General features: G+C 38.7%; 1 protein-coding gene across 1 annotated transcript; it reads left to right on the forward strand.

Moving 5' to 3' along the window:
• The first annotated feature begins 3,303 nt into the window (after positions 1-3,303).
• rp1 (RP1 axonemal microtubule associated) lies at positions 3,304-13,046 on the forward strand. The gene is made up of 4 exons (XM_088014621.1): positions 3,304-4,662; positions 6,223-6,382; positions 7,600-11,006; positions 11,157-13,046. The coding sequence occupies exons 1-4, from the start codon at positions 3,910-3,912 to the stop codon at positions 13,044-13,046; spliced, it is 6,210 nt and encodes a 2,069-aa protein (XP_087870747.1). The 5' UTR covers positions 3,304-3,909.
• Positions 13,047-14,679: the final 1,633 nt, after the last annotated feature.

Consider the following 14,679-nt stretch of genomic DNA (forward strand, 5'->3'; position numbering starts at 1 on the left):
AATTTCAGCATTTTTTCAGTAATGGACGGAATGCCTTCAGATGGCGCCAAAGCGTAACTTTTTGACACTTGATTAGTTGAGATTTATTTAAATCTTGCTCACTTTTAAAAAGTATTATTTAACCAATTTCTCCTTATCAAAAACCAGCAACTGCACACACAAACTAAATTAATATATTGACACATTAGTACATATTTCTGGGAAAAAAAACCCAAATATTTAGGAACATTGTGTGTAGTTGTACTTGAGTCAGCTTGGTAAATGACCAAAGATTGTAAGGGGACTTTAGTAGAATTTGATTTTGGTCCCTACTTTTAACTAAGCCATAATTACACTAATGATATCCCTTAAATTGTCCAAGATTGTTTTGTTTTTTTTGTTTGTTTGTTTTCAGTTTTCAGCTGTTTTGCATTTAAAACTCCTAAATTTAATGGTAGAAAGAGAATTGTACAGTAATGTTTGTGCCATTAGTTTAAAATTAGTTTAAAATTGTTGTGATCAGAAATTAATTGAGGGGTTTTTAACAAGTAAACTTTGTAATGTCATTTAAAAGGATCACTCTTTCATATTTATTATGTTGTTGCTATTTTTCTCCCTTTAATGATTCTAATTATCCTTAGAATAAATTTTTGAAAAATCCAGTCAGATGACTCTGTAATTAGGAGTGGGAGAACCTTTCCAAATCAACCAGGTTTGTAAAGCTAATGGTTGTGAAGTGTTTGTTATGACGAGCAATGAGTCATTTGCATCACTGTGGAAAGAATTTGGCCTACTCTTTCCAGAATTGGCTTACTCAATCATACTGTAGGATTTTCAAAAATGAACTGATTGTTTATAGTCATATCACAGCATCTCACTCAGATCAGAGTGCAGACTTTGACCAGATTACTCCAAAACTTTGTTGTTGTTTTTTTTTGAGCCATTCAGAGGTGGACTTATTGCTGTGCTTTGGATCAATGTTTTGCTGCATACCTCAACAATTATTGATTTAACAAGGCATTTGTCTAATAGTGACAGGACTATTTGGACAGCTTTCTGTTGCTAGTCAATGAAATCCTAATTTGATAGCTGCTTATTAGTCATTATTGTCACTAAAATTTGTTTGATAAATCATCTAAAACATTTAAGTGTGGTAAAAGAGTAAAATCACAACATACTTTTTTTTTTAGATCACACACTTTTTGTGCACAAAAAGGCAAAAGTGCAAATACATATAATTGGTGGTTTGATTGTATACACATACTCTAATGTATATTGTGGCTTGTATTGGCTATTAGCTTGGACCACTCTCACGAGCAGTTCCAACCTTTCAGGACGCTGCACATGATGGTGGGATTTACCAGCAGATTATGCTCAGTTAGGAATAGATGGGAATTGGCACAAGGCCTGTTACCTGAAAAACAGTGACACAGCGCTCAGTTGTTGATGCAAATAGGTCCATTTAATTCAAAGGTAAAGTCTAAAAATGCAAATTTGTTTAAAAAAAAAGTATATAACTTACTGTGAGGGGGGGGGAGCACAGATTGTGTATTTTATAATCTGAAAATATACATTATTTTCTGATCTTATATTTCAGTGTCAACATACTTTCATGATCACAGGTACTAATACAGATACATTGTTTGTCCTGAGGTCTGATTGTGGAATTGCCAGGTAAAACTACTGCTTAAAGACTTTATTCTGCCACCTGCTGTCAGCAGGTGCACAAAACCTTCAAACTAATCCCTATTAGGCCTAGACCTCACAAATCTGATTATGGTGGCCGCCTGCAAATTCAGACCAGTTCAAGATATCTGTTGACAACAGTATTGCCATCATTTGAACCAGAAAATGTAATTAGTTTAAAGAACAATAAAACATTTTCTCAATTTGGCTATCATGTTTTTTTTTCTTTACAAGCATGTAAATTCCATATTTACTTTCTTGTTGGCTTTGAGCACAAACAATATATACAACATTTGAAACTGATTTCTCAGACAACTATAAAAATGTGTTTAAATAGTAATAATAACACGTTACATTGTCCCAAACTTGCAAGAAATAAGTAGTTAATGTTTTGAAATTCAATATGAGTAAAAGGTGTTATTTCCTTTTTCATTATATTTCCTCCATATGTATATATTTCCTCAACCTTAGATGCTGATTAAGTGTTAGCAAAGATTAAGCAAATTGGCCATGATGTTACATGTCCCAAAATAGCCCTCCAACGCAGCTGAGAGGCTTTGATCAGCCGTGAGGAACACAACGGAGGCAGGTTTTGAATTGTTTTTGTCTTTAAAAGACTAGAAGAAATGCACCTTTTGTGGTAAGTTTTGCTGATTACATCAGCTGATTTGTTAGTTTCCTCGCTGGAATTTATCTTATTACTTTTAGATTGTAATCTGTCTTTATGTTTGAGGCATGGAAGACCTGTGTCCATGTTTGCTTAAAGCTAATGTTGGCAGTGTCCGGAGGAGAATTACTGGTTTGGAAGGAAATTATGTTCCATACTTATATGCTATATTGTACAAAATAATACATTGTTTTTATATGTATGCATATAATGTCAGATATGTTTACTGTATTAATGCTGACCATCATTATACAGCTTCAGTCCAGAACTGCACTATGTTATGTTTTTGTCCATGATAACACAGATACGAAATAGATTGAAAGATTTAAGGAGTTATTAAATTTAACATGCTTTACTGAACATTATGCTAAGGGAACAACCATAAAAAATCCTAATTTCCAGTAACAGACTTCAGTCTTTGTAATTTTCATCATTTATATTGAGAATATATGACAAAATATCAGAAATTGAACCCAACACAAGAAAGTAATATTTGAAAAAAAAAAAAGAAAAAAGAAAAACATTTGTCTATGTTTTCTGTAAGGAATTTGAGTTTTGTTGTCCCCTTAGTTCTTGTTTCTATCAATTTGTCTTTGGTTATTCACTAATTAGCTCTTTTGCCATTATTTCCCTGTGTGCCCCCATTGTTCTTTTGTTAGGTGTTCTGTATTCAATAAGCAACGAGTTCGTGATAATTCCTGTTTTATGCCTTAATTTGAGTCTCAACATCAAATTGTGACAAAAAACACATTTCAATCAGACACTTGAAAGTACATTACAAGACAAAAATAATCAAATAATAATAATAAATGCTATAAAAGTTTGAAAGACACATAAAAGCATTTTAAAACTCTTAAGGCATAACATTACCCTCTCTTAAAACTTAGCTTTGCAAAAAACTAAGTTTTGACACAGGAAAACTCAGCTTTTAAGCTAAACTAAGTTTTAGAAAAACTTAGCTTTTAAAAAAGCTAGGTTTAGTAAATAAATAAAAAAAATCTGTATTCTTCTTTTAAGAGGACCTAAAAACTAAAACACTGCATAAAGTTTATGAAATTCTGGAATTGAGTAAGATTTCTGCACCATGAAAGCAGAGATTTAACATGGTGATGTTACAAGACAATCAGATCTTTAAATTACATGGATTACTCTCATTGATGGTTTTACATGTGATGAGAAGCATTTAAAAGTATGCCCTTACTTATACATGAGGGCATTGTAAAGTATTTTGAAGAAATGGAAAAGTAATGTTTTGAACTAAAGAACTTATAGACATTTTATAAGACATAGCTTAAGAAATGGCAAAAAACTAATGTGCATGTGTGGAGTTTTTTGTGTGACATTTTCCATGTTCTTTTTTTTTATTTTTTATTTTTTTTACAGTTTTTAAAAGATGTCCAAAAAAAAAAAAACAACTCCCAAAAATTTGTTTATTAAACAATTTAATTAATTTCTTTTGTAATATTGCTGCTATAAAATATTTGTGATTCAAATACAAAGACTAGCTTTTCAAAGCCTAAACTCAACTCTGGTTTAATGTGATTATAAGGAAAGATGAAAGTAGATTTCAAATTCAGATGAAAATTAATAGGGAAACTACCAAGAGCCTAAAAAGTAAAATTTCTTCTTTGTTTTCTTTTTTCAAGCCACTTTCTTACAATATGAGCAACACACCTATCCAGGACCCTCCAGCCCAGGAGATGTCCTCCAGCAGTGGGCAGATGTTGCCCTCTCGGCCTGTGCAGTCCGTCTCGGAGCCCTCAGCTTCTAAACGAGTATGCTTCTACAAAAGCGGTGACTATCAATTCAGTGGGCATCGGATGATAGTCACTGCCCGCACCTTTAAGACATTCGATGCTCTGCTGGACGCTCTTTCCAAAAAAGTGCCTCTGCCATTTGGAGTACGAACCATAACCACACCTCGAGGAACTCACTTTGTCAAAGCTTTGGAAGACTTACAGGATGGGGGAGCTTACGTGTGTTCGGATCAGAAACGGGTGAAGCCATTAAACCTGGAAGAGGTGAACCGCAGGCAGGTGCCTTGGAACGCGACAAGGCCTCTCAATGCAAGACGGCGTAAGAGGCAGGAGCTCAAATTTCATCAGTTTGGCAGAGGGACTGATCCAAGCAACAGGCCAGCGAAGGTCACTGAGAAAGTGGCGGTACGGACGCCGAAGAAGCTCACAGTTATCAAAAACAGGGATCCTACAGTTAGACGAACCATTGTGTTGCAGAGAAGAACAGCACCAACTTTTGATGCTTTGCTGGATTACCTCTCCCAGATACTCCAGTTTCCAGTGCTGAAACTCTACTCTACAGATGGCAGACGGGTAAGTCGTTGGTAAAACTAGAAATGTAATTAAAGGATATGTGAAACAAGAAAAGTTGTCTAAGCAGGTAGAAAAAATTACCCAGTTTGCTTTGCATTTAAACCTTTGAACCATTTGAAGATGCAAGTTTTTTATTTTTATTTTTTTGAATTTACAGTTAAGGGGAGTGAGTCATTTGGGAGACTGACACAAAGTCTTGTATTTGACCCCAGACCTTTAATGACACTAAATAGGAGAACAATACTATCATCTGACATATATACAACCATGAACCTAAAATAGAAAACAAAAAGTGGCAGAAAAACATTTAGCATGATTGTTTTCAAAAACAGTTTAGTGTAGGATGTTAGTTGCAGGAAATTTCACAGATACATTTTACGCAAAACACTCCTGTCTCTACTGTGGGTGATAAGACAATTGTTCTTTACATATTTATGACGTTTTAGTTTTATTAGAAAAAATGACATAGAACTTCAGCGATCTTTATAATATCAAGAAGCATTGTCACAACAATGGCTCCTGAAGCACAATTGAAAATAGAAATTAGAATAATTGGAACAAGTTGGTTTTATAAACATCTCTCAAATGCTTTGTCCAGTGAAGAGGGCAATCATTCTACAATCAGTAAATGCCAAAATAACAAAAAAAGACTTCAGGTTAGGACCACAAAGAACTTTTGAGTTCATTTTAGAGAAGAAAAGAGGGGTCTTGTTTTAAATAGAATCAAATATTTTATTCTATATTGCTTAAAGAACAACAGATAAGTGATAACTTGTTACACAGATGCTGTTTAGAGCTTTAGAAGTATCTTTTTTTCTTTACAATGGTACTTTTTCCAACAATTAAATGATTCCGTGACTTTACAGTCGGCACCATGCTGAGAGCTGTTCTGCAACCTCTTTAGGCATTCCTAATCTGCTGTGATTCTTAATTCTTTATCTAATAACACCTAGTACTATATTAGGCAGAGATTTCTTTGGGAAACACTATCAAGATAATCTTGAATGTGTACATTTCCCCAATGTCTGTCACTTTTCCAATAATTAAGTTCAATATTTTTTTTGAGACCATTTAATCTAATCTTACCAAGTTTCTGTTACTCGAACTTTACACCACCTGGTCTGAAAAGACCAAGTGTTTGACTGAAAAACCTGTGAAAAGTAATAAGCATTTATCCCAAAAGAGAGTATGTAGAATACATTTTTTTATATATGTCGTGTAATTAAAAAGGATTCCAAGAAGTACTTTAGAAGTGCTGTCTAAACATCCCCCCTAGTGAGAAAATGCCTTAATCCGGAGTGTCCTTCAGTGACAAAGTAAAGATCAAGAGCACCACATGCAGATATCGGCACGTGTTCTGGTGAAGGTTTGACAGAGTGAATCAGTGTCTTCCAGACTGTCAGCAAAATCTATACATTTAAAATCGTCTGAATGCTAAAGAAGCAAAGGTTTGTTGTCTAATTCATACAAGTACAAAGTAACAAACATACCTTTTTGAGTTCAAAAACTGACATTGATAATTTCTGTCGAGTTTAACTTGCCTCCGATGTCTTCCTCCAGGTCGATGGTCTTGCTGCACTTATCTTATGCTCTGGAATCATTGTGGCAGCTGGCAACGAACCTTTCAGATTAGGAAACCAGCGTTTTCACAGAGTAGGCCAGGCGGCCCAGATTATGTATGTGGAACACGTGGAACCATCGACATTAAACCCCAGAATGCGTAAGTGTTGACTACTATTATTGCAAAAAAAAGAAAAAGAACAAGAATAATAATAAAAAAGAAAAAAATTAATTATAAGAGAAGTAAATTATCTTCTAAAAACTTGAGATGCTTATTTTTATTTTATATTTTGTTGAGTGACGTGTATGTCCTGTCAAATTCTTGACTTTTCTTCCAATTGATTTTGAGGTATTTTTAAATCTGTGGCAATTTGGTCTTGTGTTTGATAAATAAAGCTTAATTGGACTGGACTTTGGAAAATTCTTTTTAAAAGCGCTGCACATGACAAAAACTAAATTCTTAAGGACAAATTATTACAATTAACTCAGTTAAATGAATATAATATTCTTGCAGGAACACATTCAAGGAAGTATATTTAGGCTAGTTTCTCATAAATAACAATGGAATTGAAGACTGATGTCATGGCAGTAAGTGAAATATTGGCCCATATTCTTCTCTTTCATCCAGGTTGAGCTACTTTTTTCTATCTTCAGTCACAGGGCCAAAACATTTTAGTGTCACACTACAATCTGCCCCTTTTTCTACATATGTACACTGACCCATTTGACTTTAATGTAATAAAAAACTGCAAATACTTTTCAAATTTATGTATTTGTATCGTATTCTTGCTCTGTCCCACTTTGTGGAAAATGATACACTTATATCCTTATTGTTTGAACTTTAAGACACTGATTGTGCTTGTTAGGTATAAATATTGTAAACCCTTTGTCAGGTCATCAGAGACCTGTTGAGAGTGTTTTCAGAACCAGAACTAAACAAGGAGAGGAAGTATTTAGAGTGTATTCTCCTCAGGTGTTGAAAAACAGAGATCTGCAGAAACGGTTAATCAGGACAGAATTTTTTGTTTTTGTTTTTCATCAGCAGCTTTTCCATAAATGTAAAATTTTATCTCATCAGTTCATTTTTGCAATGTCTAAACTATTTTTTTTCGAGATTATAGATTTCATTTCTTTATAAATGTTTCCTAAATATTGCTATTTTTATTTATTTGTGTATTTGTATTTGTTTTCAATGTAATTTCCTTTTCCTTCATTCATTTTCCTATAAAGCCCCTTGGATTACCCTTTTTTAATAGGATGTATACCTAAGCTTACCTAGATGAATGCAACATAATATTTATCCAATAATAAATATTTTTCTCTTTTCCTCACATGCCCTTCACAAACTCCTGTTCATCATTCATCAACTAACTCCAGAGAAAGATAAATCTTTATCCAGTGGAAGAGCCTCAAGAAACTTCTCCGCGTCATCAGAGCGATTCATTGTCAACCAGATAAACAAGTCCCAGAAAAGCAGCTTGAATGGCTACCTGCACCATCCCAGTGGACTGTCTGAAACCGAAGCCCATCAGCATCATGCAGCCATGGAGACATGCGGACCTGAGACGGAAGATAACGAGCATATTGGCTACGTCATCCCTCGTGATGACGACATTGAAAAGTCATTCCACATAAACCAAGACGGCAGCATGACAGTGGAGATGAAAGTTCGTCTGACGATCAAGGAAGAGGAGATGCTTCACTGGACAACCACACTCAGCCGCTCCGGCCTTAACAAGAAGACAGCTTGTGCCTCCCTCTCTGGGTCAGACAACAACTCACCTGACTCAAACAATGCTGTTGCCAAAGACTCCACAGGAATTGAAGAGGATGAAAGAAAAGAAGCAAACTACCATGACGGAGCTGCAAGGGGCGTTGCCTTTAATGAAGAACACATCTATAAAGGTTACAGCTCCACAACTTTGCGCAGAGCAAAAACACGATTTAAGCGGACTCCTACACCAGGCCCACAGCGGGTGAATGAGAGGGCTTCGGTAGAGAGCGTGAAAATGGTTACAGAGGCAGGGTTTCAACAGAGCACCCTGGGACATTATTCGTATATGGAGAGAACTGCTGATGGTGAGACTACCGAGGGTTATTGCGTCGTCAGACACAGCAGCAGCAATAAGCCGGTCCCTAAAACTTGTAGGACGACGTCATCAGGAGCGAGCAGCAAACGCTCCTCTGTCAAATCATCAGGCGTTGCTGAGGTCCTTCAGATACAGAATGATGGAATGGAGGTCACAGAGACCGTGATGCATATTTACGAGAGTCAAGGTTGCTACGACAACTATGTTGCAAATGAGGAGCTTAGCGCAGATGGCACTTCTTTGCATGGCTCCCCTCTGGTTGCAGAGAGCAAACCATCCACTTCCTCTGGGCCTCGATCGTCTAGCAATGATTGTGATATAGATTGTAACTGGCAGCCGCCCACCACCGACTCACTAGAGAGGCGGAAAGAGGAGATGCTATCACTTTCATCAGAGGCAGGATCTCTAACACATCAGGCTACAAACAATCTATCCTCGGCAACTGAGAATGAGGCTGCCGGCTTACAAAAGGTGGAAACAGTAAATAAACATAATGCTGCCAAAAGTACTAAGAAGAAAAAGATTGCTAGGCCGCTTTTCAATGAGAAGAGTTCAGTTTCAACAAACAGCTCAGATAAAAAACATCAAGAAAGCATAAAAGGCTCCTCAAAACACAATAAATATTCATCTACTGACAAACTGAGCAGCAATGCCAGTGCAGGAAAAAAGAGCCTGAGTTCAATGGAGAGATCTAAAAGTTCACTAAAGAGTAAAGGAACAGAAAGTTCTCAGTCTAAGAAGTCAATCAAAGATGAAAAAGTGAAAAAGGATTCAGCCTTACTGCTTAACCCTGGAAATACTAAACCAAGCCCGCAGCAGAAAAAAAGTCAAAACAAAATAGCATCAAACAATGGACACAGTATTAACAGTCCAACTGGAAGGCCTCAGATGAAGAAGAACATGTCAGACATTTTACGAGCCAAAAAGCCACTTTCACCCGGTCAAAAGACAATCACCAGGCCAAAATCTATGACTGAATGTGGACTATCCAACATTCTGTTACCCAAACCACCCCAGGAACTGAGTGAGACTGGGTCTTTACCTTCCCTGAATCCTTCTCCTTCAGAAATTCACCAGTATGTTGAGAACTGGTTGGAAAATGCCAACCCAGACTCTGTGCCATATGCAGACGAGATGATTACCGATGGAGCAGAAACTCGGGCAAAGGTCGTATTTAAGATAGGCGATGACTCCGAATCAGATGAAATAAATCAATGCCAGACTAGCTTAAATGATGCCATGAAGAAATCCTCCTCTTGTTTATCAGTTCCTCTTTACCATGAGGGGCTGGCATCAGGTGCACAGCAGGGTGAGCAGAGAGCCCGAGGGCTTTGTGTTTCAATGCCAAGTGTCAGGTGTGACCCAGAAAACAATGAGAATAAGCTCAGGTTGCACAAATCTGTTGAAGCCATTGGTACAAATGACAGTGAGATGTCTTCGTCTCAGTTGTTGAGCCCAAAGGCAAAGCTAAGGCCAGTCCTTCGCCAGGTTTGTTCATCAATTCAATGCATCAGAAGAACATCTGCCAGCAGCACTGCTCCCACTCTTCAAAATTCAAGCAGCCTTCCTAATTTCTCAACACAAGTTGCCTCAGTGTTCGGCTCATCGTGTAAAGCCTTCCTCTCATTCTTGTCGGTGATGACACTGAGAGACAACATTAAAGGCTCCCAACTTGGGGAAGGTAGCCAATCAAGAACCTCATCAGAGGCCATGCTTATGATGGAGTCCCTCCAGAAGATTTCTGCTATGGAAGATGAAGAAGAGCAGAGGGCAAGTCTTACTGACTTGCAAAGCAGAGCGTCTTCTCAGCTAAGAGAGCGCTGGAAGGATTTCCAGATCTTGAGGGAGAGACTTGAAAGTGAACCACTTTCCCCCAGAGTTTCAGAGACTGAGTTCGCTCTGGATGTTGTCTCTGATGGCGGCGACGCATTCGAGGATCAGCAAATGGTCCTCGATGAGCTCATGGAGGAGCTAAACATGCCACAAGACCTCCGAGAAGAGATTGTTTCCACAATCCAACAAACCAAAAGTTTCTACCCTGCTGAGGAAAGTACTTTTGTTGAGACTGTTAGAAACCAGTCAGATTCAGAGGAAGATTTAGAGCGATTTGTCGGTGATTGTGAAGAGGAAACGAAAGATTCACCAGAGCCTAGAAGTACAACTGGGGACTTAACCGAGACCAATCAAGAAAATGACAATGAGGTGAATCCGGAGTTAGCCACAGAAAGTCTGATGATGTCAGAAAAAGACAAGGAATTAAAAAATGAAAAGCAAGAGGCAGAAACTGTCAATAATTTAGGAAATAATGAAAATGTAAATACTGATGAAGAGGATGACAGGGAAGAATTGGAAAGGGAAGGGGACATAGAGATGGAAGTGAAAAGAGAGATGCAGGGGGATTCAGAGGAAGAGAAGACAAGTGAAAGGGAATTTGTTAAAAAATTAGAGGAAGTAGAGGAAGCAATGACAGAGGATGAAGAGGTTACACAAAATAGTCTAGAGGAGGAGGATGAAGGTTTTGCAGTTGAGGAAACAGGAACTGCTGATACGGTTGAAGATACGGATGAGCGGGAGGGGGCGGGAGAGACAGAGGAGGAAGGAAACAATCAGGGTGGCCAGACTGAAGAGAATGAGATACAAGATGATGAAAATGATGAAGTAGAGAGTATAATTAATGAGGAGGAAGCAGAGGAGGTAATGATGGAGGAAGAGGAATATGATGATGAGGAGGAGCAGGAAGAGGAGGAGGAAGAGAGAGGAGGGGAAAAAAATGGGGAGAAAAGCAAAGGCTCTCTCTCTGGGGAAACAGAAGAGGAAGAGGAGGAGGAAGAGAAAGGAGAGAAGGAAGCTGGGGAGGAAAGTAAAGACTCTCTCCCTGGGGAAACAGAGGAGGAAGGAGAAGAGGAAGAGGAAATTGAGAGAAAAGGGGAAGTAATTGAGATGCTTGAACATGAAAACATGGATCCTGATATGATGTCGAAGGCATCTACTTGTACAGTTGAAGGCAAGATTGATGAGGAGCAAAGTGAGGAAATTGAGGAAGATGGTGAAGCAAAAGAGGAGGATGAGAAAGGGCACTTAACAGATGACTTTACTGAAGAAAAGGGAGAAGAGGAAATGGAAAATGAAGAAGAAAAAGACGAACATCAAGAAGACGAGGAAAGTGAGAAAGAAACAAATGGAGAAAAGTGTGATGAGGTTGAAGATGAGGGAAATAGTCTGGAGAATGCAGAAACTGATTTGGAGGAAGAAACACCAGAAGAGGAAGAAGCTATGAATGAGTCAGACAAGGAGCAAAATATGGTGGCAGGAAAAACTGTAGTTGAAGAAGAGAGAAATGTTAGTGAAGAAAGCGAATCAAATCAGAAATTAGAGCAGATGGAAATAGTACAAAAAGATGAGGCACAAGAAGGAGCTATTTTGGATGAGGTGGACAGTTTTCCCGATGATGAGGATTGTGAAACGATGCCGGAAGAAGCTTCTTGTGTGCAGCACAGTAATAGCTGTGAAGAAACAATTGACACTCTATCTAAATATTCCTCTGAAGGCCAGTGTGAGGATAAATGTACAGACACCATTCATGAGACAGATGAGGGAGGAGAAGAGGATAGAAGAAACAGTTTAACTCATCCAGTGGAGATTTCTCAGGAGCTACTGGACTTTGTGAATGATGCTCTCCAGTCTTACACGCTTATATTTACGTACGACACTCAGGGAAATATTAGAATTGTGCCTGATAATGCGAGAGTTGTGCAAACTAAGCAAAGTTTGATACCAAAACCGAGAAAGGATAGTTCTTATGGTCTAAAATGCCTACCAAGCCCCATCACGTCCGATTTATCAGATTACAGACCAGAGACGTCGGGCAGTGGAGGGTATAAAACTCAAGAGTCTGTAGATATTGTCTCAGAAAATGGAGAAGAGCCTTTAGAGAAAGCAAACAGCACTGAGAGAAGTATGTTAGAACAAAGGCACTCCAGAGTGTCACCTTCAAGTTGCTCATTAAAAAGTGGAAACAGGCCTCCTTCCAGTGATGAAGGCACTAAAGCTTCAAGGGAGGATCTCTCTTATTTCAGTGCTGCAAGCTCATTAAAAGCTGAAACCGAAGCTGAATCACAAAATCCACAAGACGCACCTTTAAGCTTTGACAAAGACTCAGCTGATGGGGTTTTGATTGATCGAGGGAGATGGCTTCTAAAAGAGAACCATCTCATAAGGAAATCCCCCCCTGTCTCTCTGGGAATGTACGGTAATGTGGACAGCACATCCACAGACACAGGCCAGGAAAACACAAGCGTCGATTCCTCGTCTTACACTAAAACCCAGCACAGCCCCCTTGCTGCCATATCCTCCTCCGAGCTCGAGGAGATGGCGAAGCCCCTGACTCCAAAGTGCACCTACTACAACATGCCACATGGAAGTGACTCTGACCCCTTTATGGAAGACGTCAGCGTCAGGAGTCAGAAACATGACGCAAGCAGCATAAAAGCAAGAGGCTTCAGGGTTTCGCCAATTGTTGACACTTCCAAAACTTGGGCTAACAGAAATGGCAGCCTGTCGTCATTTACTTCAGTCGAGTTTAAAATACCAGACAGAAAAGTTCACCCTGAGGTTGACTCCTCTGCAGCAATGCAGCCAAGAAGGACAACTACTGGTGAACAGGGTGCACTGCAAGCTCAAGACTCTTTAGACTCACTGCATTTGAGATGTGGGCAGTACTGCCCCATACTATAGAAGAAGGACACTTTACTTTGCAAAAACAACATTATCCCTATACTTTCATGGCAATTTTGTCTTGTGTTGCTGATAGAAAATGTTCTCTCCGTTAAATTGTAATCAACAGGAACGTGCTAGATGTATTTGGTGATTGACAAGAGTTGTGCCTCTTATTTATCTTGGATTCTAGTCAAAAATTATTTTTATACATACACTAACGTCAGTGCTGTCTTCTGGGTGGTTGCTACTGAATGTATTCCGAAAATAAAAATGACCTATTTTTTACCACTTTGGTGCCTCACACAGTCATTGCTGGATAATGTGTAACTGCAAGCACCACATAGAAATGTCTCTGACAAATTTCCTGTATCTGTGCATTTTCTATTTTTAAGAAATTAGCAAAACTAAGAGAAAAATCGTGTTAGGAAGAAGCCACAACATTTTGTGAAAAACTTTCTTTAATGTAATATTTAGGGTTATCACTTATTATCCTTGTTCATGCTATGATTTCAAATTGCAGATATGTAAAAAAAATAAAATAATAATATAATAATATAATATAATATATATATATATATATATATTATATATATATATAATATATATCTATATATAGATATATATATAGATATATATATATAGCTGACTGTATAGCTCAGTGGGTAGACACCAGTCTACCACCCGGGAGACCGGGGTTCGAATCCGGGCTGGGGCGAGTTACAACAGTGCAATTGTGCAATTGAGCTATGCAGTGTGGGTCCTTAGGCAAGACCCTTGGAGCTATATAGCCTACCTCATACCATGAGAGACATTGATACGCATAACATGCCGGCTCAGACGTCGCCCGGCCAAACAAGGTCTGCGTCAGGTGCTGGGGAACCAGAGCACCTTGATGAAAAATGGGCTACTGGAACAAGACGGAAATGGGCGAGAGACGAAAACATGGATCTGTTGGAATGCTACTACTCAAGTAACCCTAGTCAGAGGGGTTACATGCAAAGACTGAGGGTGGAATGGTTACTTCGACACCCACAGTCTACAATGACTGCCAAACAACTAGTAGCTCAGTGTTCCAACATCCGCAAACGGCAACTGCTATCACAACTTGAGATTGACGAGGTACAACACAAATGCTACGGCAAAAGATAAGGTCAGGGGGGAGTTAACTACTCCCCACCCCGAGACTGGGTATGCAGCCCCAGTAATGAACGAACTATCAAAGCTGAACGAGACAGCAACTGACCTGAGAGAGAGAATCGTGGCCCGAATGAACACCAGGCAACCCCGACGTCAATTACAACGGCTGAGTGAAGTACCATCAGAAAGTCTCATTCAAGATGTGAATGCAGCATTGAGAACAATCCCTACACCATAACAGAAACCAATGATATACAATAGCTCTATCTGATAGACTATCGGACTATCGGCCGATAGTTGCCGGCATCATAGCAGCAACTTCTGCTGTTTCTCCAGTTTCTCATGCTCCTTTTTCCTGATGTTGTGGTCACTTGGTATTGCTACATCCACCACAACGGCTTTCTTCTGTTCTTTATCCACCACCACAATGTCCGGTTGGTTCGCCATTACCATCTTGTCTGTCTGGATGTGGAAGTCCCACAGGATCTTAGCTCGGTCATTCTCCACCACCTTT

The sequence above is a fragment of the Poecilia mexicana genome, unplaced genomic scaffold, assembly GCF_051168715.1.
Source record: "Poecilia mexicana isolate PSO_F unplaced genomic scaffold, ASM5116871v1 scaffold_17, whole genome shotgun sequence".
NCBI lineage: Eukaryota > Metazoa > Chordata > Actinopteri > Cyprinodontiformes > Poeciliidae > Poecilia > Poecilia mexicana.

Excerpts from the sequence above, each read along its gene's own strand:
- rp1 (XM_088014621.1), top strand. The coding sequence starts at position 3,910 with ATGAAAATTAATAGGGAAACTACCAAGAGCCTAAAAAGTAAAATTTCT. Across the intron at positions 4,663-6,222 it reads ACTCTACAGATGGCAGACGG|GTCGATGGTCTTGCTGCACT; the intron begins GTAAGTCGTTGG and ends GTCTTCCTCCAG. Across the intron at positions 11,007-11,156 it reads ATGAGGAGGAAGCAGAGGAG|GAAGCTGGGGAGGAAAGTAA; the intron begins GTAATGATGGAG and ends AAAGGAGAGAAG.